General features: G+C 43.4%; 1 protein-coding gene across 1 annotated transcript in view; it reads right to left on the bottom strand.

Annotated features, from left to right (window-relative positions):
- Positions 1 to 418: 418 nt before the first annotated feature.
- LOC138471867 (ficolin-1-like) overlaps positions 419 to 25,263 on the bottom strand; it is a 323,001-nt gene continuing 298,156 nt past the window's right edge. Inside the window, exon 10 of the mRNA XM_069609726.1 lies at positions 419 to 7,329. Coding sequence (XP_069465827.1) covers positions 7,082 to 7,329 — 248 coding nt within the window. The 3' untranslated portion in view covers positions 419 to 7,081. The remainder of the gene's footprint in view (positions 7,330 to 25,263) is intronic.

Genomic DNA, 25,263 nt, shown 5'->3' with positions numbered 1-25,263 from the left:
GAGTATGTCTGCAAGAGATGGGGCTGTGTCTTTGAATTGGAGTGTTTTTGGAATGTGAAGTGTCACATTGTCTTAAATTGGGGAGGACGAGTGTGAATGTGGAGTGTTACACTTTCTGTCGGGTTGAATACATTTGCATTTTAAAATGGCACAGCTGTTTCTCTGCTGAGTTTTAATATACAGTGACGTAGGGCCGCTAAGTCTTGACGGAGAGTCCCAGTGGGAGCAGTTATATGGTACCTATGTGCTAAGTAGAAAAATGTATATTGGGTGTTCAGCAGGTCTGCCCAGCTTTGAGCTTACATTCGGACTGTAAACCAGGCAGAGTTTTTCAGCTGTGAGTAGCCTTCAGGGTGACAATGAAACAACATGATCCCCCTCCCCCTTCAGTAATTGCAAGATAAATGTAAGCCACATGTTGTGGGTATTAGTTCATCCTTTATTCATCCTCCAAAGATCAACATTGTCATTATTATCTGATTATTACAATGCTTTATTACAGCTCAAATATACAGATTTCATGTTTCAATATTAATAGACTTTCATATTCAAGAAGTAGTATTGACATGTCCTTTTCTCATGCAAATAGGTTAAGCAAAATGGACTATTAAGTAAAACTGTAGCAAATGGCGGCCGTGCCTACTGATGGCCTGCCCCATTGGCCCAGTTTATCGGTATCATTTCTTTGTTTAGCAATCAGTTGACACGCCTGGCTTTGCCCATCAGACTGAGGCCACCAGCTGTGAAGGCATTGGCTGGTTTTCCACCCTTCTCAAAGAGGTCGATCTAATTGAGCCAAGTAACAGTGCAAGAAAGAGCGTGAATGGGGTTTATTTCAGCATTTTCCCACATCTGAATAAAGAGATAAGGGGAAGAGAGTAACCAGTTGCCTAAGCCCCATAATTTTTGCTGGATACATTTGTAACATTTTTACAGTGCAGGAATAAGAGCGTAAATTCCTCAGTGCTTTTATTTTTAAGGTGCCAAATATTTATCTCTAGTGGGTTTGGGGAGTTCAAATTCCGTTTAATTTCTGTCACTGACATTCTACTGAGATACAAAGAAAGCTCTTTATTAACTGGAATGCTCTGACACTTTATTAGCTGGAATGCTCTGGCACTTTATTAACTGGAATGCTCTGGCACTTTATTAACTGGAATGGTCTATAAACCAGGACCTCCATTGCCGGTAATAGTAATGGTTCCAGTTAAGTAAATGCCAAATGACAAAGTTTTGTTGCCAGAGGGCCTGGGCGTGTAGTTTAGCTGTTTGGTTGTGTCGCGGCACCGGTGTGAAGTTTCTAATTAAGATTATATTATTGATGAAACTTTTAAGGCGTCTCGCTGCTGTTGACCCTTTTTGTGGCCCCTTGTGGACAGTGTTTGGGAGCGGCAAAACGGCAGGGGTAAGTCTTGAACTGCCTCTGGCTGTAATTGCAATATCGTTATTTTCGTTCATCTGATCTGCTTGAAGGATGTCTTATGCATAGGCTTTAAGGAGTAAAATGCACCTGTCCTCCTCTACTTCTACTGAGGCCGCTCAAACACCGGCCTCTTCCGTCGAACATGTATTGCCTTTGCAGCCTATGGCTAATTTATTGTCTCTAACTCCGCAGCTGTGGTTTGTCTTTGATATGCACCTGCACCTTTACTCACCTGAAATTGCAAATTTAAAAGAGGCCACAACTTTTTTTATCAAGTCACATAAAGACGGTTGTTTGTTCCAAGCCTTCTTCTGTTCAGCATAACAGGAAATACGGAATACTGTTCCCAAGCCAATTGATTATTTCTGATGGAATTCCCTACACTGCTCTCTTGGCAGGGTCCCAGATGGCGGGGCAATCACCACGACACCTGAGCCCTTTGCAGTCTATGAATTGTTTAGAACCTTTGCCAGTACTTTCTGATGCGCCTCATCACAAGGATGTGGACTTGGTAACTGTGGCGTCTGACTTAGCACATGATTCTGTGGCTCTCACTGCGGCGGAGGCTGGTCCTGCCTCGTGTCCTGGGATGTCTGCTGGTCAGTTTATATCTAACCCTTTGGGTGACTTATTAAAGCAAGTAGGTGATGGAAATCCATTGTTACCACTACCTGCTGGGGGTTTACGGCGCCCTGTATGTCAACTCCACATGCAGAGGCTTGCTTGGACAATCCACTATCTGCCTCACCTGTGCTTTATCCGGAGACATCAGAGAGTTCTTTGGACACTACGTCTTCATTTGTACAGCCTACGCCCAGGCGTTCATTTGGCACGGTTCATAGCACTATTCCACCTACAGATTCATCTATGTCATCATTGAACCTTGCAATGTTAACTCTAGTAAAGTTGTACGAGTCCTTGAATGCTCAAATCAATAACCAAGTCAATCTACTCACTGTGATGAACACAAAGGTTTCTTTAATTGAATGTTTTTTGATGGCCTCCAAAATGATTTTCCCTGTTTTTTTGGAAAAACGCAAATGACTATAACACATCTATGGCAATGGAGTCAGCACCTCGAATTGATACTTCTCTGTAAGCAGTATCAAGGCCGCAAGTCACTTCACTGGCTAATTTAGTCAATACTCCAGTTAACCATTCTTCCTTCTGCCTGTCTCCAATAATGGTGCCGGAATCACTGCTGGTGGTCCCTACCTCTCCTCCTGTACCATCTTTACTAATTGAAGATCAAGAGCAGCAACTACATTTTTCAATATTTAATAATGGAAAAAATGGAAGCCTAAACCAAAGAACATGCTCAATAAAAAGAAAAATAAGGAAAACATCAAAAGCTACAGTAAAACCCTCAATCAGTGCTCAGGAATGTTTCTAAGGTCAGTAACGGCTCCTCTGGCTGATACCCCTAAAGTCAAAGCACAGAACAAAAGGACGACCAAACAACAGAGTGATGTGCCTCAGAAGCCTGGGTCTGTGGCCCTGCTGAGCCTGATTCATGAATCCTGCCACGATAAGGGTTGCTCAGACTCAATAATAAGAGAGCTGCTAAATGTCACCACGCACTCCACTGAGCTAGAAGAACCTCTTGTTGTCATCTTTGAATCACCACGGAAAGTTCGGCAAGTAATCTCTCCAGCTGTGCTGTCATTGCCTTTGATGTTTTCTCAACCATCTTTGAATAAGCAGGTGTCGAATTATTAGGCTAATAATCTAGGAACCCTACAATGGAGCAGGAAAGAGAATTACTGACTCAGAAGCAACAGCACCTTAAGGACGGCCTCTCGAAATAGTCATCCACTCTCTACCATCGAATTTGTCAGATGTTCCAGTTTACCGGCTCCAGGCAGAGGGGTTTTGTAAGGTTCTGGTAAGCACATCTATCCTATTTCTTCCTATAAAACAGCAGAACAAAGGAGAGCTTTACCGGACTCTGGACTGTCACCTCGGTAGGAGATTTCCTCTAGGCAACCATGACCCAGTTTTGTTGTTAAAACTTTGCACTGTTGTCTTCTTTTGGACCGTTTAGTGGATTTGAACGATGATATCATACTTAATCATACAAATGTTTTAGACTTGTTTGATATCATTCCCACCTTGCGATCCATTCACTCTATTGATATAGATCAGATTGAATTCATTTACAATGCTGAACTGGATCGGGTTTTCTTACATGTTCCCTCAAGGATTGCTAGACATGGTATTCTGGATTCTGTGCATTGCCTTTGCCCTTTGGGCTACGACATCTCGGCAGTGAATAGGGCCGAAATTGCACAGCTGCAAAAAATGTCCCAGAGCCATCAAAGAGCAGAACCGCTACTACAAATCTCTCTCCTGTGGGAATTACATGCATGCAAATGGCACTTGGCCAAATTAGAACAATTGTACTCACAAATCGCTTTGATTGTAGCAAAGAGACAGAAAACTGGGCTAGGCTCCCGGGTACATTAGTAAATAGACTGAAGAGTAATTAACTAGACCATGTGAGTTACGCAATGCCTGTGGATTTACTCTTCAGGAACGGTTGGCCCCAACTCCTTTTTGAAAGCCACTGAATTAGTGTGGGATAAGAGCTGTTTTAATCATATGTTGTATTTTTTTGCCTAATCAACATCATTATAGTAAAATGGAAGGCCTTGGCTTTTATGAGGAAATGTTTATTGCCACTCTTTATTTCCGCTCCTCATGGGAATGTTATCTGCAGGGTCGGATGATGGCTTTGGCCGATATTACTCTGGAGAGGTTACTTGAAAACCCTGATAAAGCCAAGGAGAAACTCTGGCTATATGATTGGGCTGGCCCGCAAGGCCAATGTAGGTAATACAAGGTCTTTGTACATTTCAAAAATGAGATGAAGGCTTTTAACACCCTGCCAAGGTATTTCAGCAAGTTCCATAGCCCTCGCCATAGAAACCTATTCCTTAGAGTGTGTTTAAATGTATCGGCTACTAAGGAGATGCAAGGTATGCATCATAAATGGACTAAGAAGGACAGTTGCTTTCGATTTTGTCTGGTCGCTTCTGAAAATGAAATGTTGAAACACTTGTTGTTTTGCCCTTGTTTGGCCGACAAGAGTACTTTATTTGTGTACATTTTTTGTCAGTACAGGACTTTAACAGAGGATGCTGTGTGGTCCATTTTGTTCAGTGGTCAACATGTAACTCTAATTTTGGCCATTGTTAGGTTCTTTCAGCACATGGGCCTCACAAGTTAGCCACGTTTCAATATTCGTTTTTAGGATGATTGAATCAAATTTGTTTCTATTTCTTTATATGTTGTATTCTACGAATATTAAGACCACGGGCCTCATTATGAGTTTGCCGTTCGGGGAAATACGGTACCGGTAAGCTTGCCGGTACCATAGTTCCCGGACCGTCCAACTACAAGTTGTGCTCGCGGGTGCCTTTCTGCCCGCCAGGTCGGAACTGGCTGGCAGAAAGGCACCCGCGAGCACAGCATGTCGGTTGGACAGGCACCGACCGTTGTATCCAACCTCACCATTCCCATTCGGCCCTGTGGGGTCGAATGGGGAGCATCTATTTTCCGGCGCCCGCAATGAGGCCCATATGTTTTTAGTGGAAGAACTAACTTACTTTTACACTGTATGTGATTAGTTAATATTGTTGTATATTATATAAAATGTGTAGGTTGATTTGTAAAAAGGGATTGTATATTTTTGTAATGGTTGAACTTGTTCAGCGATGTACAATGAATTAAAATAAATAGGTTTCCATTGCTATGTTTTCCAGCTTTGACAAAGAACATTCGGTTTACCAGATTTTGTCATTAGCCACTACCATTGGGTTCCCAATGGTGCCAGATAATCAAGCTTTTACTGTAATGCTATAGGCTCGTATTAGGCTTAATCTGCAACATGTTTTTAAGTGGGGCCTTTGAGTCTGGCCTGTTAGATGTATTAAAAGACATTTGTCTTCGTGGATGTTTATTACACCTTTAATTTTCAGAGTATTATGGAGTACATTAATTGTGCATCACACTGGATAATGCAGTAATGCAGTGGAGGCTAGTACTTTTATATGACCTAAAGGTTTACATAATGCGATTAAATGCAAGAGGATATTTTGAGCAGAGACTGTCTTTGCTTCTCCATCCATTGCTTCAAAGGTGTGGTATACCACCCGGACTATAGACAGCATAGTGTTAAAAATATTTCTGCAGTGTTTATTGTAACATATATGGACTTGTTGAGGACACAACATCATTGACTAATCATAAATGAAGACTCCAAATGTAGGGGTCCAACTTCATTCTATAAATATGTGTTGTCCTCAAAGATGATTCATAGTAATTCTTAAGTATGGAACAACCAGGCATGTGAAGAATGGAAGACTCCACAGTACACAGCAAACACAGAAACAGAGTTGGCCTTTAGGTGGTCAAACTCAACTTGCTTGATTCATATTTTAGGCGGCACCAACATGAAGGCTGTCTTCTCGTGGGTGGGCTGGTATATCTTTTAAATGAGTGATGTTTCATTATCATGCTTCACAGTTCATCCAAGAAGCAGAGATTAAAAGGACAGATCACCACTTGCCTTCTGCAATTACAAACACCACAGTGTCCCTTGAATAATGAATGCAGAAATGATGAGCAAATTCAACAAATGAAACAGATCATAGATAAGAAGCCATGACTCATGAAAGTGCCATCAAGATACCAAATCAAACACAAGCAGTTTAGGCGCTATATAAAAACCCATGAACTCTGAGAAGTTGTAAGACTAAATGCAAACTTCTCTACTGGACGTACTATGACACATTTTCATGAGAACCCCAATATGCAGGCACCTAATTTAGAATCAATACGTATCTGCCCTGAAAATGGATGTTCTGTACCAATACACATTGGCAACACAATATCGACTTGCCACTCACTGCGGACAATGACAATGAACTTCACTAACTGCGTAGACACATTGCATGAACTTTCTTGGACTGTTGCAATCTAACACTTAATACAGCAATCTCTTTTTCGCACATAAAGCCACTAACTACCGCCACGTAAATCCATCATCCACCATTATTTAACAAGTATATATTATACGCTATTGTGTGAAAATAGAACATCTGATTAACACACCAGCCCCGAGAGGTTCAGCATAACACTCTTTGTAAACTAAACCTAACACAAACCTATAGTAATAAGCCACCATGCATTAAGAGATTGTCACCCTAATCTTTTGATTGCATTTCCTTTGGGACCCCATTCGTACTAACATTGCAAAACTCACTAGCCAGAGGAGTTTCCATCATATGGCATGAATTGATTATAATCATACGCTGTTGAGGAGGGTACACTGCTAATCTTTCATAGAAGACACCTTTATTAGACTAGTTAGCTCTATATCTGAGGAACGCTCAGTGGCAGAGTGAATTGGCTCAAAGTCACTTCAATGTCTATCAGTGATACAAGAAAGCAGTTTAGTATTATAGCAAAGCCATTCTATGATGAGCAGTAACACCCCATGCTAACCTAGTAAGTCCCCTGTGTAACAGTAAACAAATTACCTTTCCCAAAATGTCTCTTGGTGTAAAAGGGAAGTCATTTGATGTTATACAGCAGGTGTTTGGCTACAAATAAGTACCTCAGTGTAACAGGAAAGTCACTAACTGCCTCCCAGGGCTACACAGGTCGAATCTTCATCTCACTTGTCTTGTAGGAATACTTGTCCCCTTTGCCTGACAACCAGTTGATACCGATCTCGGGGGTGACATTCATGCCACGTAGGTACAGTCCATTGAGGTTGGAACGAAGACAATCTTTATACCACCAGCCCCCCTTTTTAATTGCAGCGCAGTTGGATCCACTGCCGTCATTATCCCGGTCTTCAGTACTGAATTGCTGATTGTTGTGATACGTGAATGAATCTCCTGTGAAAACAAGCAGAACACTTCATATATTAGCTGGTAGCTGATTTACATTAATCCAAAGGTGCAGGTCGTTATTGAGAGGTCTTCTCACTGTCATGAGTCAAGGAAACTGTGTTACAAAGCAATGTTCAGTGTCGACAACATTAACACAATTGTAGGAGGTATTGGCTTTGTTGTAGCATGATGGTTGTACAATCTCGACAAAGTGTCTAAAATGTAAAAGGAACATTCTAGCCGATGGTCTTAGCATGAAACTCCATTCTATTTGACTATCCCCATCATGTTTTACTTTTAAATTATGAACAAACACCCACTTAATGGAGCACTTACATACTTAGCTGGAAGTGGGATTACAGTAGGCCATACAAAAAAGGTTAATAGCCTTGTGCAAAGAAATAACGTATTTTCAGCACGCTCCAAATTGTGAGAAATTCATTGTGCATCACAACACTTTTTTGAGAGATTAGCAAGTACATTGAATAAGAAAGCTACAAGGGGGCATGTTGACTCAAAACCACAAATACATGATTGAACTGTAATGAACTAACCATGAACACTAACTATATTGTAAAGGAAGGCATGATTAAAAACATAAATACATAAGAAATATGTAGCACAAGTTGTGGCAAAATATGATACTTCTTTAATAGTGTATATAAGTTCCATCATATTAGTGGCACATTTTTACAATTAAGGAGCCTTAGCGGTTTTAAGGCTCATGTTCCAGTATCTATGGCAGCTCATCGCTGCATATTTTCATGATGTACAGTAATGAGACTTTGATCCACAATGGCTCCTTAATATGTGCATTGAATTTATTTTAGTTTGTACACAGTCTTGACTTGCAGGTATCTAATGAGAAAGTGGGACGAGACCAATGTTTTACTTCCGAAGCTTAAAAGCACCCATAAGTCATGTCTTTTTAGTACGCCGCGACTTGTGGAAGTGAGTTGCAGAAGTGTGTTGCTGTCTCGCTGTGGGACTCGTGCGAGCTGCTCCTTTGCCTTTGTATTCCAGATTTCAAGTGTTTCTACCGGGTGCTGTGCTGTCTACTAAGCCATGCCCCCTTGACTGTTTGGATTGGCCTCACTGGTCTCCTGCTCCCACCCACTGAAAATTGCAACTTCCTTTAAAAACTTCCAGCACGCGCAAATGCGCGCACGACTTGCAGAAGTGTGTTGTTGTCTCGCTGTGGGACTCGTGTGAGCTGCTCCTTTGCATTTGTATTCCGGATTTCAAGTGTTTCTGCCGGGTGCCGCGCTGTCTACTAAACCACGCCCCCTTGACTGTTTGGATTGGCCTCACTGGGCAGGCGAAGCGCAACAATAGCGCAACTTTACTAAGGTGGACACTTTCTGGAGGCGGGCTCTCTTTAATTTTGTTACGTTTCTTGTTTCCTGACAGCCTGCTGCTCCCGCCCACTTAAAATTGCAACTTCCTTTAAAAACTTCCAGCACGCGCGAATGTGCGCGTGACTTGCGGAAGTGAGTTGCAGAAGTCTGTTGCTGTCTCGCTGTGGGACTTGTGCAAGCTGCTCCTTTGCATTTGTATTCCGGATCTCAAGTGTTTCTGCCGGGTGCTGTGCTGTCTACTAAGCCACGCCCCCTTGACTGTTTGGATTGGCCTCACTGGGTAGGCGAAGCGCAACAATAGCGCAACTTTACCAAGGTGGACGCTTTCTGGAGGCGGGCTCTCATTAATTTTGTTACGTTTCTTGTTTCCTGACAGACTGATGCTCCCGCCCACTGAAAATTGCAACTTCCTTTAAATACTTCCAGCGCGCGCGACTTGCGGAAGTGAGTTGCAGAAGTCTGTTGCTGTCTCGCTGTGGGACTCGTGCGAGCTGCTCCTTTGCATTTGTATTCCGGATTTCAAGTGTTTCTGCTGGGTGCCGTACTGTCTACTAAGCCACGCCCCTTTGGCTGTTTGGATTGGCCTCACTGGGTAGGCGAAGCGCAACAATAGCGCAACCTTACCAAGGTGGACGCTTTCTGGAGGCGGGCGCTCTTTAATTTTGTTACGTTTCTTGTTTCTTGACAGCCTATTGCTCCCGCCCACTGAAAATTGCAACTTCCTTTAAAAACTTCCAGCACGCGCGAATGCGCGCATGACTTGCGGAAGTGAGTTGCAGAAGTGTATTGCTGTCTATCTGTCTAGCTCTCTAGCGAGCAGCAAGGCCCCCTAGTTGGTTCTATTTATACTTACGCACTTATTGATATATTCTCCATTTTGCAACTTACTTCTTTATTCAACTCACTTTACTTTGTCATGTGTTAAAATGCATTCGAGACTTCCTTCATTAAAAACGGGGATGCCCCTAAATCTACAACCCGTTCGTAACAAATTTCCTCATAATTCCATCTTGGTGATTGCTCAGAAGAAACCTTCATTAGCCTTATGTTCTACGCCGGTATCTGGCAGAAGGAATAAAGGTGTCAAGGTATGTTTTAAAGGGCCGCCATTGCCAGATATTCAGCATTTCTACAAAGAAGCTATTAAGGCTACTATGTTAGATCCTTTAGAGCCACTCCAGTTTTTCAAGCTGGATCTTTGGTAAACTCTGTGCAGCCTAATTGTCTCCCTTGTACCCACATTAAGGACAAGCCCTCGCTCCCCCATCCTGTGACTGTCATGCCGGCAGCGAATGAAGCAACTTCTCACACTGCCTCTCCTCCTCTTGCTTGTTCTGTAACTTGTGTCTCTTTATCTGACAGCATGTTGTTGCACAATATGCCGTCGTCGTCTCCTGTACATGTTGAGAACAGTCCGGAATCCTGTGTTCCATCAGATATTGCCATAATTAACTTGGATTTGAGTGAATCAGAGTTTTCACAAAACTTACTTCCTAACGGCTCACCCCAGAATCTATCACAATCCCCTATATTGTTTTCAGATATTGAACTTAACTGTTCTGCCATTGAAGTTTCGTATCTTGCCCCTAACCCACGACGCTGTATAGGGTCTCCTGTGTCTCCTTGTAAAATAGATGCGATAGTGGCGGACAAAAATGTAATCAACATTACTATATCTTCTATGAATGTAACCTTGCAAACTTTATTTAAACTCTTTGATTCTTTGAACAATACATTGCTTGACCAATGTAAAAAACTGGACAAGATCCTAGCATGGCAAGATAATGCAACCCCTTTGTTACAAAAAAATGTACCTGCGCCCTGCCCTATTGACTCAAGTGACAGGCCTTTGGCCTCAAAAGTGTCTCTGGGCACCCGAACCACAAATGACGCGCAGGCGACTCTGAGTAACCATAATGATCACTTTCCTTCTGCAAAGACTCCTTTAAACTCGGCAGTTCCTCTTATTGAAGGAATCATTAAGAATATCACAGCTCTTTCAGGCCCGCCCGTGTCAACTGTTTCTGCTACTCTGCCATGCTCCGGGGTGACCCGCCGGTGAGTGTTCCCTATATAATCTTTACTAACAAAGCACAAACAGCAGGCTCAAAATGTCCCTCCAAGACCCCTTGCAAAAAATCGAAAATTCAACAAGCTGTCAAAAAGGATAGCTCTTCGAAAACAAAAAGTTTCCTTCGTCACATTCACATCCCAAAAAAGAGTGCTCTCATTGCCTCATCGGCGGTGTCGAAGAAATATCACCAATTGGCCATTTCACGTATTCCATCAACCAACCCTCTTGGCTTGCCCCCCATTTTGCCTTATGCTCCGCTTGATGCCTTGGTTGAAGCGGCGGAGGAATCTAATTCCTCTCAGTCTTTCCCGTCTGTGTCAACGAATGTCCCACAGACAGGTCCTAAGTCTAAAAGCAACAATGGTGCCAGTCCAATAACTGAGTTGCATCAGCAAGAAATCCATCAGGCGGTTGATGCTTACATGTCAGGTCATGGTGTAATCGACAACATTTTTTGTAATCCTCCTAAATTACCCCAAAGCAAGGAAATGTCAGTACAAGTAGAACAGGCATCTCATGCCGTGGTTTCTGTTATGGCAGAACCTGTTCTTACAAATGCAAATAAAATCAAGCAATATACTGAAGTTCCCCACCTACCTCCACCTCAAGTGATTCCTTGCGTGAGTAAGCGATCACTTTTGGCTGAAGTTTCTCCCGAATTACTTGAGCTACTTCAAGCTGCCTTGCAGAAAGAGCCTAAACTATCACCCTCTAACCCATCCTTACCTTCGGTTTCTGGAAAAGGGCTTGCCTTCACTCGACCATTACAAAAACGGCTGGCCAATTATTGCTTATTGTTGAAATCTAGGCCGCTTCCGTTCACTCAATATGTATTACATCGCAACTCCATTCTGGGCATCTTTGCTGATGTGCCGTAATTAGAAGACATTAGTTCACATGATTTAACATTGGTGGACTTTTTTAATAAATCTAACCTGCATGCGGTTAGAATTTGGATGCAATCTCGAGTCATTCAATATGTCATATGGTCATCAAAAAGGCACCTGTTTGACTTGGGCTTTCAGTTAATTGTGGAAGCGAACTCTAATGCTCAAGTTTTACAGCAGTAGCATTCCTCTAATCCACTGCAACAAATCATTTATGAAAGTCTGTCTTATGGCAAAAAAGGGCCTAGAGTTCCAAGTGAGACAAATGTACAGCATTAACTAGTCCAGGTCTCGACATCAAGCAAATTTTACTTAGTAAGCTGGAATTCCAGGGGCACTCCCATTTGTTAAATAACGATTACAGCTCTCTAGGTAAATACAATCTAATTTTGCTTCAAGAAACTTGGCTAACTTCTGCCCCCATTTGGGATGCTCATGATGTTCTTATAATTGCGGCTGGAAAAGGGCCTATTAACAGCAATTCAAACCAATGTTAACATCAGTATCACTCCATGGGCCTCCCCTAATGCTTTCATTCAAATGACTCGGTTGAAATTGGTTTTAACATCGTATCCCATTATAAATGTACATTGGAACCCGGTGGGGATCATGGATGAATGCTTCCTAAAAGCCTTAAGTGATATGCTGCATACAATCCTACTGGATGGTACGGTACAAAAACTTGACTGCATTTCCAGTAGCAACTAAAATAATCTAAATCGAACTAAAAAATGGATTCAATTTGTGAAGCATTACAATCTAATTAGGCTTAATGGAGCCTTCAAGGGCGATATCCCCCTGGGTTCGACGTGGCAGAGGGGTCCCTCTTCGTCCATCATTGATTACATTTACACTAATGTTAATCTCTTTCCTGATGTTACGGACTTTGAAATTGTGGAATCAAATGGGAGTGATCACAAACACTTAACTACCAAATGGCAGTATCAAAATATTCCTAACTTAGAGAGGGACAAATTTGCCCAAGGTCATCTCATTGTTAACAATGCGGGTAACAAACTATGATGGTCGGAAAAGGCACTGGATTGTTTTCAAGCATGTCTGAACCATGAAGTCATAAAATCAAGTGCAGACATTGGCTCTTCTAATGTCTGTTACTCTGACATGATGCAAGCCTTTCGGATCTCAGTGCCTAGAACCTTGCTAAAATCTGGTAACCAAACACCTTCACTGGATGTGTTTGATCTGGAAATAAGAGATCGGAAGCGTTTGTTTAGACACCAGAAGTGGGAAGCGATGAAACTTCCAGTTAGCATCAGATATAGTTGTCTCACAAACATCAGAACTAAATACAAACATTGGCTCAGGTTTAGGCGTGCTAAGCTATTCCATACAGATAGCCAGTTGCTCTTAGCTGCTGTACAAAGTAAGAATATCACCAACATCTGGTCTCTCCTTAATCAACCCAGTGTTGGTCCTCAAGTTGCCATCCAAGCCAATGAAGTACCGTAATCCGCCTGGATCGAATACTTCAACTTATGCAAAATTCCAGAAGGGGGAGTTTCATTAGAATCCATCAACTCCCCCTCCAATTTTCACCTAAACTTTGACTTGGACGACATTTGCTTTTTCATTAAAAAGGTCAGTCAATCAAGAACTTGTGGTCCTGATGGTTTGTCCAACAAGATGCTAAAAGAACATCCCGAAACATGGGCGCAAATCTTGTTTCATGTTTTCACCATCATTATCGAGACACAAAACCTTCCACCCACCTGGACACACTCAATCATTGTCCCCATTTTCAAAAAGGGGGACAGGAAAGAGCCATCTAGCTATAGACCAATAGCGCTGTTAGACGCTCCGGGGAAAATCTTCTCCCATTTAATTCTTAGAGAGCTACACAAGTGGACCTCGCAGGCTCAGCTTAATGATCCTTTTCAGTCGGGATTTGTGGCTGGATTGGGTACCATCCCTAACATCATTATGCTGAACATGCTTCTCTCCGACCATGCCACCCAAAAACAGACTTTATTTTTGGCCTTTGTTCATTTTAAGGTTTCCTTGATTCAATTGATCGGCTCCTTCTATACAACAAATTGGTCAAGTATGGTGGCTTTAATAGTATTGCTCCATACCAACACATCTATGCAGGTTAGACTTTCATTGGGGGGCGATATGACATCGAAATTCTCTACTTATAGAGGGTTGAAGCAAAGGCGCATTTTGGCATCCTCAATATTCAACCTCTTTATATATGATCTGGGAGTGGCTCTCAGTCAAATCATGAGCGACCCTCCGAGTTTGGGCCCACATAGGATTCCCTACCTCTTTTATGCAGATGATTTAATTCTCATCTCCAAAACTCATATTGGGTTGCTAAATCTCTTAGTTGGTCTGGAATCCTAGGTGGATATGAACCATTTGAAAATAAACACAATCAAAACTCAAACCATGGTATGCAAATGGCAACCAGTTATCAAAGTTAAACCTTTTAAGTGGAGATTACACAATGTTGTCCTTGAAAAGGTATCCAACTATAAATATCTGGGTATATTGATTGCTGACACTTCACTAAACTCAGGGTATGAACCAGAGATAAGAGGCAAATTACAGTCCTTGGTTGCCCAAGCAAAAATATTAATGGGTACATTTGGTAAATTTACAATCAAACATGTGCTAACCTTCTATCTCCAGAAGGTCCTCCCAATTTTAACCTATGGGTCTGAAGCACTAATTCACAAAACTGCTGCATGGTGGGACAAACTAGAATCATCTTTTTGGAAGCAAGTTCTACATTTGCCAGCATGTACCCCATTACCTCTAATTCGTTTTCAATTGGGCTCCTTGTCAATGCACTCACATGTCACTTGGAAATACTGTGCATTCTTGCGTAAATGTCTTCTATCTTTGAATCGCTCAGACATCTTAGGCAAGGTGGCCTCTCATTTGCTGATCCGAAATGAGACATTCTCTCGGATCTGGTGTAAATTCACTATGAACGCGCTGGCCGATGCATCAATTGATTTAGAGCTACTTTTGACTAATGAAGGTCGAGCAAAAATTAAAATCCACCAGCACGACTGGTGTGTTAATCAAAACAGATGCCTGGTCTACAAGGATTTCGATCGAAACTTGTTTGGTCACAAGCGCTACAGAATCATGGATGATTATTTGGTCAAATTTCATTGTCCAAAGATTTGACAGAAGCTTCTTTGCTTCCGCCTGAATCTATGGCCGACTTTGGACGTCTTGGTTCATAGAAACCTAATTCCAAAAGCTGAAATCAGTGTCGATTTTGCAAAACCCCTGATCAAAGAGAAACACTGGAACATTGTTTGGTTTATTGTCCCCAACTGACCTCCATTCGTAAGATTTATTTAAAAAAAATCTTCGAGGAACAAAATGTGTGTATAAAAAAGGACATGTGGAAATGCATTTTTTCATCATCTTCCTTATCCATCAAGATAGCCACTGTACAGTTTTTGGATGTTGCATTTCCTGAAAATTATTATTGCATTTAATTTGACACTTATAACTGCTTCTGAAATTTTGAGAGTTATGCCAGCAATGACTCTAGTAGTATGCTCATAAGGCAATCACTTGCATTTTATATGTATGTATTGGATATCGAGGAAGATACGTGCCTGCTAATTTCTGTTTTTTTGCATTGTTTTACTTGTGAATTTTCATTCTGTTTTCCTGTGTTTTATTTTGTAGTAAAGTTTCCATCGAAAGATAATTTTAAGGTGCTTATTGTATTGTTTTATTAAGTGTTTTGAAATTTGAAAGGTTGATTTTATCAACCAAACAAAAAAAAAAAAACATTTTTAGTACGATCCAAAAATAAACAACTTAGGTCATGTAAAACTGTAATGGGTTGTCTTTGGCAAATTTAATGTTTGTGTTACTGGCCCGTTCTAAAACAGAGGTTCGAGCAGAAGTAAGTTCCTGCAGTATATAGACCTAAAAAATGTACTCTTAAATTACTCATCTCACCACATGCGGTCTTGACATGACCGCTAGCAAATTCGGCTTCTTATAATCATGCTTGAAAATGGTTGGTCAAAGCGCATCCCTTCCGTCCGAAGTTGCAGGTCCTGCATAAGTAGCCTTATAGCGGGTTCAGCAGTCACAAATCCTTCCAGGTAGCATGCAAAGAACCACCAGTGGCTCCTGAAATGCTTAGCACCGTCTATCTGCACTTATTCACTATTAGCTCTTAGTTTAAAAAGTAGACGACTGTGCTACATCTTGGAAGGGTTGTATTAGAAAACTGGTAGTCTCTAGGTCCTGGCGTGTCACCCTTACAAGAATGGAAAATAATCCTATAAATATGTTTATATTGGCACAGGCCAATACTACAATTTGTCAGCATGGATGGCTATTTTGCATCCTCTTATTAAAAGGAGTCACCAGTCATCTAGTGGAGGTCCCATTTCTGCAGTCCTCTAATGTATGCAGTCTTCTGCTTATTCCTATTCCTGGCTTGTGTAGAACAATGAATCTGATTCAAAGGCTACTTTTGTCTTGCTACTATAGGATAAGTTACTGGAGATAAACCCAGACTAAATCCACTGAGCTGTGAGCAATGTAGAGATTAAGGAAACTTGGTTATTACAAGACATATATGAGATTGTGAAAGTGCAGCTGTTAATAATGGTAAAGTTAAAGAGCAGGATACAATTATTTGGTGGTGCCTTTGTTTATCGTTAAGGTACGAGAAGTCACCTATCTGATCCCCTTTCCTGTTGTGGGATTTTCAGTAATTTGTATGTAATGCCCTGCCCCTCAGGAATTTTGTCGGCTGAAAATAATAAAAATCTGTCCTTTGATGTTTAAGTCTTTCAGTAGCCCCCAGCCCATACCGATTTGAAAGTCGCCACTAGTCTTCTCATCTCTCCACCCCTTTCTTCATTTCTGCAAAAGGTCGATCCTTCTAGTTACACCACATCACCCGATGTCCCAAAAATCTTATTTGGAGAAACCACTCAGTGTGAATCTTGAAAGTTAGATATAGTGGTAGAACCAAAAGAAGCTGAAAGCTGAAGGCCCACAAGAGGATCTAGTGTGAATCCTGGAACTTGGTATGGAGGAAGAGCTGGGAGTCCAATGGAAAATCAAGGTCGCAAATCCCTGGGCAACAATGGTGATCCTTTGAAAAAGTCGACCAAATCCTAGGTTAGTCATCATGTAGGGATAAAAGGATATGCTCAGAAGCACTTTCAAGGCAACTGACATCCGTTCGTTCTCCCTACCAAGAAGATCCCTTTATATTTAACTGTTTGATGCCACCTCCGCTGGTTGTTGTGGAATTATGACTCAGCACTTCGTAATTCTCAGGCTTGCCCTTTCAAGAGGCCTTCCTATACCGGATGTCCCATGCTACCATATTTGGGTTGTTTAATGTTCGCCATCCAGTGGGTGAACTAGCTCCCAAGAGAGAGTTAGTCCTTGGTCCCTGAAATGCAGAAGAGTAAGTATTACTTATCAAATATATGTGTGCACTGCAATGTCCGCAATGAGGTCTCTACTTCTCATAGAGTGTCCAACCCAGAAAGGATCTCATGAAGGAATTACGATACTTAAAAGATGGCTACATATGAAAGTATTATTATTATTGCTAGGGTATTTATTGAGTGCAGAGCAAGCTTTGAGAAGCAATGAAGCACTTTACAATCATAGGGTAAAACATGTTGAGGGCAGCAGAGAAACAAGGGAGTGGGGCCATAACAACAGGGGCAGAAGAAGGTTGGCAATTTGCCAGCAAGGGATCTACAAGCAACCAAGGGGGGAAACCGTGGGGATCAGATCAACCTGCCATGGCTAGGGTGGGGAGTGGACGGTGTGAGGACCTAGGTGTTTCTCATAAACTGGTGATCCTTCCCCCTGTCCCTCCTCACCTAGGTTTTTCGATGAACTTCCTGAAACGTCCGCATTTTTCTTTCTTCTGCTTGCCTTAGGCTTCCTTGTCTTCTCCTCCTTTTTCTCAAAGAGATAAGGACGAGCTTGCCCGGGTAGCCAACACCCAGGGCAGAGGGGGACTCAGAGGAGTCAACCCCTACCAGGTAAAAGGCCTTGCAGCGGAAAAAAACCCGGGAAGTGGTGGAGGCAATGTGAAATCTTGGACAAAGAGTTGGATGATAGTGTCCCAGAGAACTCTGGAAGGTCCTTGGGATGTAGAAGCTGAGCTGCTTATGATTCTGCTGCAGCGTGTAAACTGCAAGGTGAGATTGCGAAACCCACTGGTGGCTTGGGAAGGAAAAAGGGACTGGCTTCACAGGTGGAATCCCCACACTCTCAGGACAGTAGAGCAAAGGTGATTGCGGAATAGAGAGTCAGTGTAGCATCCAATCATCATTGCAACACTCACTGTGAAGAGGCTGGCTGAGGCTGAATGAATTAGAGTAAAAGGAAAGCCCCCCAACAATTGCGAGAGCACACACCAAGCCAGCAGACCTCTGACAGGAGAGGGAACCAGGGTATAACGAGAGAGAGAGTGAGAGAGTGGGAGATCAGCAGGAAATCCAGGAAGCTAGAGGAAATGACTCCAACCGCAGAGCGGTACGGAGAGGGAGAAGCATCTCTGAAAGACAGAACGCCTGGAAGGGGGAAACAATGGAAGGCAGTGTGGGAAGGGCAATGCAAGAACGAACTACGAGCATAATCACCTTTGTAGTACGGGTTGCAAAGCTCCGATCTGCAGACTGAGGGCTAGTAAATAGTGGTGGCAGCCATCTTGGAAATGAACTGGAATGCTAACATCACAATGTGGAATAACATTGCGGCAATGTCAATGAAGCCACCAGCGTTTCCACAGCTTCCATAGACGGAACATGACAGTATAACCACACCTTATCGGGGATCCCCCCGGCTTGCCTGGATGTTGCTTGTGGAATTTACGAATAAACTGGGGGGCATGAATATTCTGTTTGGGTTCTAAAGTTCTTTCTGCAGTGGAGTACCCCTTCCAATGTACTAGGTATTGTAAGGTTCCTTTCTTGTATCTGGAGTCCAACAGCTTGGACACCTCATATTCTTTGGGTTCCTTGTCCTTGGGAATTTCATGTCCTTGTTTCTTATGTGAATAAGGATCGGGGACATAAGCCTTGAAAAGGGAGGTATGTAATACCGGATGTATTCTTCTTAATCTGTGAGGTAACTTCAGCCAAAAGGCCACAGGATTCACCAGGGATGCAACAAGAAAAGGACCAATAAAGCGAGGGGAAAGCTTTCCGGCCAGACCTTGGTACCTATGTCCCATGGAGGGTTTTGTCTTCTCTTCTTGTCTGCCCAGCTCTTGTAGGTCTTCCTGCTTGCCTCCAGGTTCTGAAGTGCCTCCTTGTGGGTGCTCCTTAAGGTTTAATTAAACTGATCTATTGAGGGTATCTTGGAAGGAGAAAACCCTGTGTCTGGTATATGACTGTGGTCATATCCGTAGGTGCAAAAAAATTGACTCATCCCCATGGCGGTGTGTCTGGAGTTGTTATAGGCGAATTCTGCCATGGGGAGAAGGTCAGCCCAATCGTCCTGTTCCTGGTTGCAAAAGCACCTTAGGTATTGTTCTTAGTGGCATTGAGTGTCCCAGTCTGTCCGTTACTTTGGGGATGACACCCTGACGACAAAGCCTGATAGATGCCTAGGCGTTTTCATAGAGTAGAGCAGAACACCAAGGTAAACTATGTGCCTATATCGGACACAATGGTGAGAGGAACACCATGTAGCCTGACGACATCCTTCAGAAACATGGCTGCGGTCTTAGGGGCTGAAGGAAGGCCTTTCAGGACGGAGAAGTGGCCCATCTTGCTAAAAGAATCGATGGTGACGATTTTGCGGTTTATCCCTTGGAAGGAGGCAGATCAACAACAAAAAGTCCATTGAAAGATGTCACCAAGTTCCCGAACGGGATGTGTCTTGTTGAAGGAGACCTATGGGTCTGGAGGTAGAATACTTTCTATGGTCACAGACTGGGCAGGAGGCAACACATGCCTTCACATACTTGTGAAACGATGGCCACCAAAAGCTACATGAGACTAGCTCATGTGTGGCCGCTTGGCCCTTGTGTCCAGCAGTGGGAAGATCATGACACCATGGCATGGCTAAAGTTTGTAACTCTCTTGTAGGCAAAATCAAAGCTCCATTATGGAAATTAAGATCCTTCCTTCGTAACAAGGGATTTCCTGGAAGGTGAGGAATGTTGGACTGCACAGAGGTCTGTTGGACTTTTTGCAAAAAAGTCTTGACCTCTCACAGGGACTTCTTCCCTGCCAATATTGTTTCATGATCCTGGTACTGTGTGGTATCATCCCGAACACTGCGAGACAGTGCATCCGCCAGAACGTTTTCTCTACCAGGGATGTAAGTCATTTCAAAATCGAATTGGGAGAAAAAGTAGGCCCAATGCTCTTATCGGGAATTCCAACACTTCATCTGTTGGAGAATGCGTAGGTTGTGATGGTCTGTTCGCACCAGAAAGGGAAAAGCAGCTAGTAAGGGGGCTAGTAAATAGTGGTGGCGGCCATCTTGAAAATGAACTGGAATGCTGACATCACAACGTGGAACAACATTGCAGCAATGTCAATGAAGCCGCCAGCGTTTCCACAGCTTGCATGGACGGGACATGACAGGGTTAGGGAGGAATCATTCCTTGAAGAGAAGAGTCTTGAGCTCCTTCCTGAACTGTAATAGCCGAGGGGGAAACTTCATTTTGACAGGAGGAGGTTCAGTGTTTTAGGGCATAGACAGAGAAGGCCTGTCTTCTGGTTCTTTCCTTCCTGCACTGGTGGAGTTCAGTCTACACATGTCCTTACTCCTGGTGGATCACAGGCCTCCAGAGATGCTGAGTTTCTCAGGTAGCTCGAGGACTTCAGGGTGACAGCCTTCTAGATGATGCAGCAAGATTTGAAAATGGTACAGGATTGTATCAAGTGCCAGTGCAGCGTTATGAGGGTCAAGGTGATGTGGTCAAATTTGTGGAGTCCTTATGACTAAAGAACACATCTCAGGGGTGCTAGGGTAGTCACCAGAAGACCTTCCTAAAGGGCATTGCCACCGTTCAGGTGGAAGATGACCAACGCTTGGACAGCGGATCGGAATTTGTTTTCTGGGATGAAGGGTTGGTTGCCAAAGGAGAGGTAGTTGGTACCAAGTTATTTCTGTCTTCTTTGCTATGTGCTGTTTGAAGGAGAAATATCTGCTGATGTCGAAGCCAAGGAACTTGGTGCAGGTGGCCAGCTGGGGTGTGAAGCATTCAAGGTGCACTTCAGAGAGAGAGGTATTGGTGTCAGGATGAATGTCTTTGAGCTGCGTGTAATCTGTGTATTGGTGGATGTGGTTGTTGTGTTGACAGAGGATGGTTGAAAGTGGTTCCATGTAAAGATTGAGGATCATGGGGGAGAGAATGGATCCTTGCAGGACTCCACATGTGATGGGTAGAGTTGGTGATATGATGGAATCCACTTGTAGAAACGTATGGCGATTAGCAAGTTACGATTTGAACCAGCCAAGGACAATCTTGGTGATCCCCATGCACCGATGCAGATTGTCTGTGATTGTCTGGTGGTCTACTGTGCCAAATGCTACTGCATTCAAGGAAAACAAGGAGGCAAGAATGGCCACCATCAAGGATTTTAAGGGCATCAGTCATCACCTTGATTGAAGCTGTTTCTGTGCTGCACCTGGGTCTGAAACCAGATTGGTAGGACTGAAGGAGGTTGTTGGCTTCGAAGTGTTGGAGGATTTGCTTGGCTACTGCTTTCTCAAGGATCTTATGTAGGAAAGGAAGATGGGCGATTGGTTGGTGGTTGCTTAGGTCGTTAGGGTTCAGTATTGGTTGCAGGAGGCTTTGTCCAGTTTTGAAGGTTGAGGGGAAGGTGTCTTGATTTAGGGAGCTGTTGATAATTGTCTGTTAAGGGAGGAGTGCTTCAGGAGGAAGGGTGATGTGTCCTCGAGGGATGCTAGGGTGATGATGTGGTCTTCCATACTGAGCGTCTTGAAAGTTGTCCAGGTAGTTGTTGTTTTGCTAAATGGGATGTGTAGGGTGCTGTCAGTTGTAGCGTTGGTATCTATGTGTTGGCGTATCATACTGATATTGTTGATGATGAAAGAGTTGATGATGGTTGTTTTTTTGATTAAGTGCAGTACTGGTGGATTGGATAGAGGATTGAAGTAGTACTTGATGGCTTTGAAGAGGCCTCTGCTTTAATTGTTGGCCTATCTGTGGTGTTTTGATATTAGTTGCCTTTGGCAATGGTGATCAGTCGTCTGCATGTAGGATGAAGTTCCTTAAGCAGAGCGAGGTGGGGTGCGCTGCAGAATTTTTACTAAGTAATTTCTTGTTTTCTGATGGTTCATTGGTTGAAGTGTTGGGATGGTCGATAATGGTTTCAATGGGAAAGAAGGGTTCACGTTGCCTGCACCATACTGGTGCCTGGGGTATACGCGATGTTAGTGCAATGTTGCTATTTAGTATGTATATAGTGTAGTTCATGAGAATGGGAAGAGTGTTACTATCAGTGTTATTTTGTGTATAGGTGATACATTTTAGATTCCCACACACAAAGCAATATAATGACAGGTCTGCAGTTAGAGTATAAATACAATGTAGCTGTGTGGCGTGCAACACAGCGTTTAAAGATGGAAAGCAAGTAGCTTTATATGCTCATGCAGAAAGGAGATTCATGGATGGGGAAGTCACAGTGAGGGTACGAGGTAGTCTTGAACATACATGTACATACATATATACACAGGGGTTTACAGGGAAATGTGTTTGGGACAGTTGGGGAACAAGGGGTACATGGCGAATGTATGGGAAGGCTGTATAACGCGGGTCACTCGTAGTTGGTGTTTGTATAGGCCGCAGAAACCTGGGTTGGTGAGATGAACTCTGTGCGACCTGGGAAGCTGATTGATGGAGGTCGAAGGATGGGTGAAGGCAGCTAACTGCATTCGGCCAGCTGCAATAACATCAGGTGGTCACTTGGGCCAGGCATGGGTTTACGACTTGGTGCTATTCTGGATAGGAGATTTAATTTTCCTGAGAACATGGGAGTTTGTTATTCAGTGACCAGGGAAGTCCGGCCACCTGGTAGGGTCGACTTGGGACCAGGTAATAAATCAGGTGCAAGGGGTGCTTAAGGGCAGAGTTGGCAAATGATGTATGGGTTTCAATCACATTCTCTGGGAAATGACCAGGATGTGGCCAAAGGCCATACATGCTCAAATGGTAGTTGTTATGGACTAGCATGAAATGAGAGATACCAGCGATGCCAGAAGGTCTGGGTGGATAAGATGCTTATCACCGGTTCAAAGGGAACTTGTTTTTTTCTCTCCCACCTCATATTATAGAATTGTACTTGTAAAAGCCATGTACATCACGTGTGAGGTTAGAGGTCCCCGACCAGATGGAACTTGTGATAAAGTAGGATTGTTGTAGGTGAATATGTAACCATGTAATAATGTCATGACCGACTATGGAAAGATCCCAAAAGAGGTGAGCTAATACAAATGTATGTCAAAAGGGGATGGTGGTTAAATGAATGTATCCAATGAGAACGTGGGAACTGAGGGGGGTTAGATTTCTTTGTATAGGGTTAACCAATCATTTTTGGGAGGATAACTTTGTAATGAAGTATGTAGGAGTGTGTTAAATGTTGTCATAATGTATATCATGCGTAACCTTTCTGTGTTCGGAGAGAATCTGGTTAGTCCGGTTTCTGAAGAGTGTGCCATTGTGCGTAAGGTTTAGGCTTGTTTAACAAAGGTAGCGGGCGCCCCTCTCTCGCAAGAACAGACATGATACAACCAGACGTGGTCTCCCTCTCACTGTGCTTAGAGAGGCATCAGCTTCACCTCACTGATGATCCCCAACAAGGGTGAAACACGTGTATGGGGTTGCTGGTGGTACTCTCGTTCAGATTGGAATTGCCATTGTATTTCGGTGCTGGACTGCCCCTGGGCAGGACAAAGACTGATATGCAAATGGATATTTCCCATCTGTGAAAGGCACAGTGAGTAAAAGCAGTGGCTGCGAACTCTCAAGTGGTTAATAACCACTGAACAGGTTATCATGTCTGTTCTTGCGAGAGAGGGGCGCCCGCTACCTTTGTAAAACTATTTGTTAAGGAACCTGGGATTGGTAACCCTAGGTCTCCTGGGGGCAACCAGACGTGGTCTCCCTCTCACTGTGCTTAGAGAGGCATCAGCTTCACCTCACTGATGATCCCCAACAAGGGTGAAACACGTGTATGGGGTTGCTGGTGGTACTCTCGTTCAGATTGGAATTGCCATTGTATTTCGGTGCTGGACTGCCCCTGGGCAGGACAAAGACTGATATGCAAATGGATATTTCCCATCTGTGAAAGGCACAGTGAGTAAAAGCAGTGGCTGCGAACTCTCAAGTGGTTAATAACCACTGAACAGGTTATCATGTCTGTTCTTGCGAGAGAGGGGCGCCCGCTACCTTTGTAAAACTATTTGTTAAGGAACCTGGGATTGGTAACCCTAGGTCTCCTGGGGGCAACCAGACGTGGTCTCCCTCTCACTGTGCTTAGAGAGGCATCAGCTTCACCTCACTGATGATCCCCAACAAGGGTGAAACACGTGTATGGGGTTGCTGGTGGTACTCTCGTTCAGATTGGAATTGCCATTGTATTTCGGTGCTGGACTGCCCCTGGGCAGGACAAAGACTGATATGCAAATGGATATTTCCCATCTGTGAAAGGCACAGTGAGTAAAAGCAGTGGCTGCGAACTCTCAAGTGGTTAATAACCACTGAACAGGTTATCATGTCTGTTCTTGCGAGAGAGGGGCGCCCGCTACCTTTGTAAAACTAAGGTTTAGGCTTGAGTGTGCATTGTTTCACTGGGGCATGGCTGGGGCATGCTGGTGGATGTTGCTTGTGAAGGTGGTGTTGAGTAGTTGAAGAGGCGAGAGTAAACCTGGTTCGTCACAGTTAGATCAGCCCATGTGACGTGGAGTTTGTCCAGGTCTTCTGTGAGAGACTCCACTGGGAAGAACATGAATGATATGAAGGTTTATTTGCTGGGTTTACGATGGATTTGCTTGACTTTGACTAATGTCAAAGTGGTTTGCTCGATGGTCTGACCAGATGAGCTGGATTGGAGAGCGGTGATGGAGGGTGGGCATAGTGGTGATGATGAGGTTGAGGATATTACCTTTCCTGTGAGTTAGAATTTTTGTGTGTTGTGTGAGTGTCAAGTAGGCAGTGGAGATCTTGTTTCATTTACTCGGTTGCCAGGGGTGTTGAAGTAACAGGGGAAGATGTTTGCATTTGTGAGAAGTATGGTGGTGACCAAGTCGGTGGAGTCTTCGATGAAGGAGGTGTTGGGCTTAGGTGGTCTGTAGATGAGGTGAAAAGTGATTGTGTCCTTTGGGGTGAATGGGAAGTGGCAGGAACATTTTTTCTAAAGAGCTGTTGGTGGTGATGTCCAGTTGAGTGCATGGCCATGATGCCTTGCGGATGATAGTGAGGCCTCCCCTGATCTTGTTTGGATGGTCTTATAGAATTCTGTAGCCTTTTGAATGAGGATATCTAGGATGTGTGTGGATGTGGATACCATCCAGGTCTCAGTAATGAAGATGGAGTCCTAGTCATGTGTGGTGATGAGGTCTGCAATATCTGCTGTATAGTTGGTCACTGAGCAGA

The sequence above is a fragment of the Ambystoma mexicanum genome, chromosome 8 (genome assembly GCF_040938575.1).
Source record: "Ambystoma mexicanum isolate Mex_15411 chromosome 8, UKY_AmexF1_1, whole genome shotgun sequence".
NCBI lineage: Eukaryota > Metazoa > Chordata > Amphibia > Caudata > Ambystomatidae > Ambystoma > Ambystoma mexicanum.
Note: the sequence above shows the minus strand (reverse complement) of the source record. Positions and strands in the feature narration are given on the sequence as shown.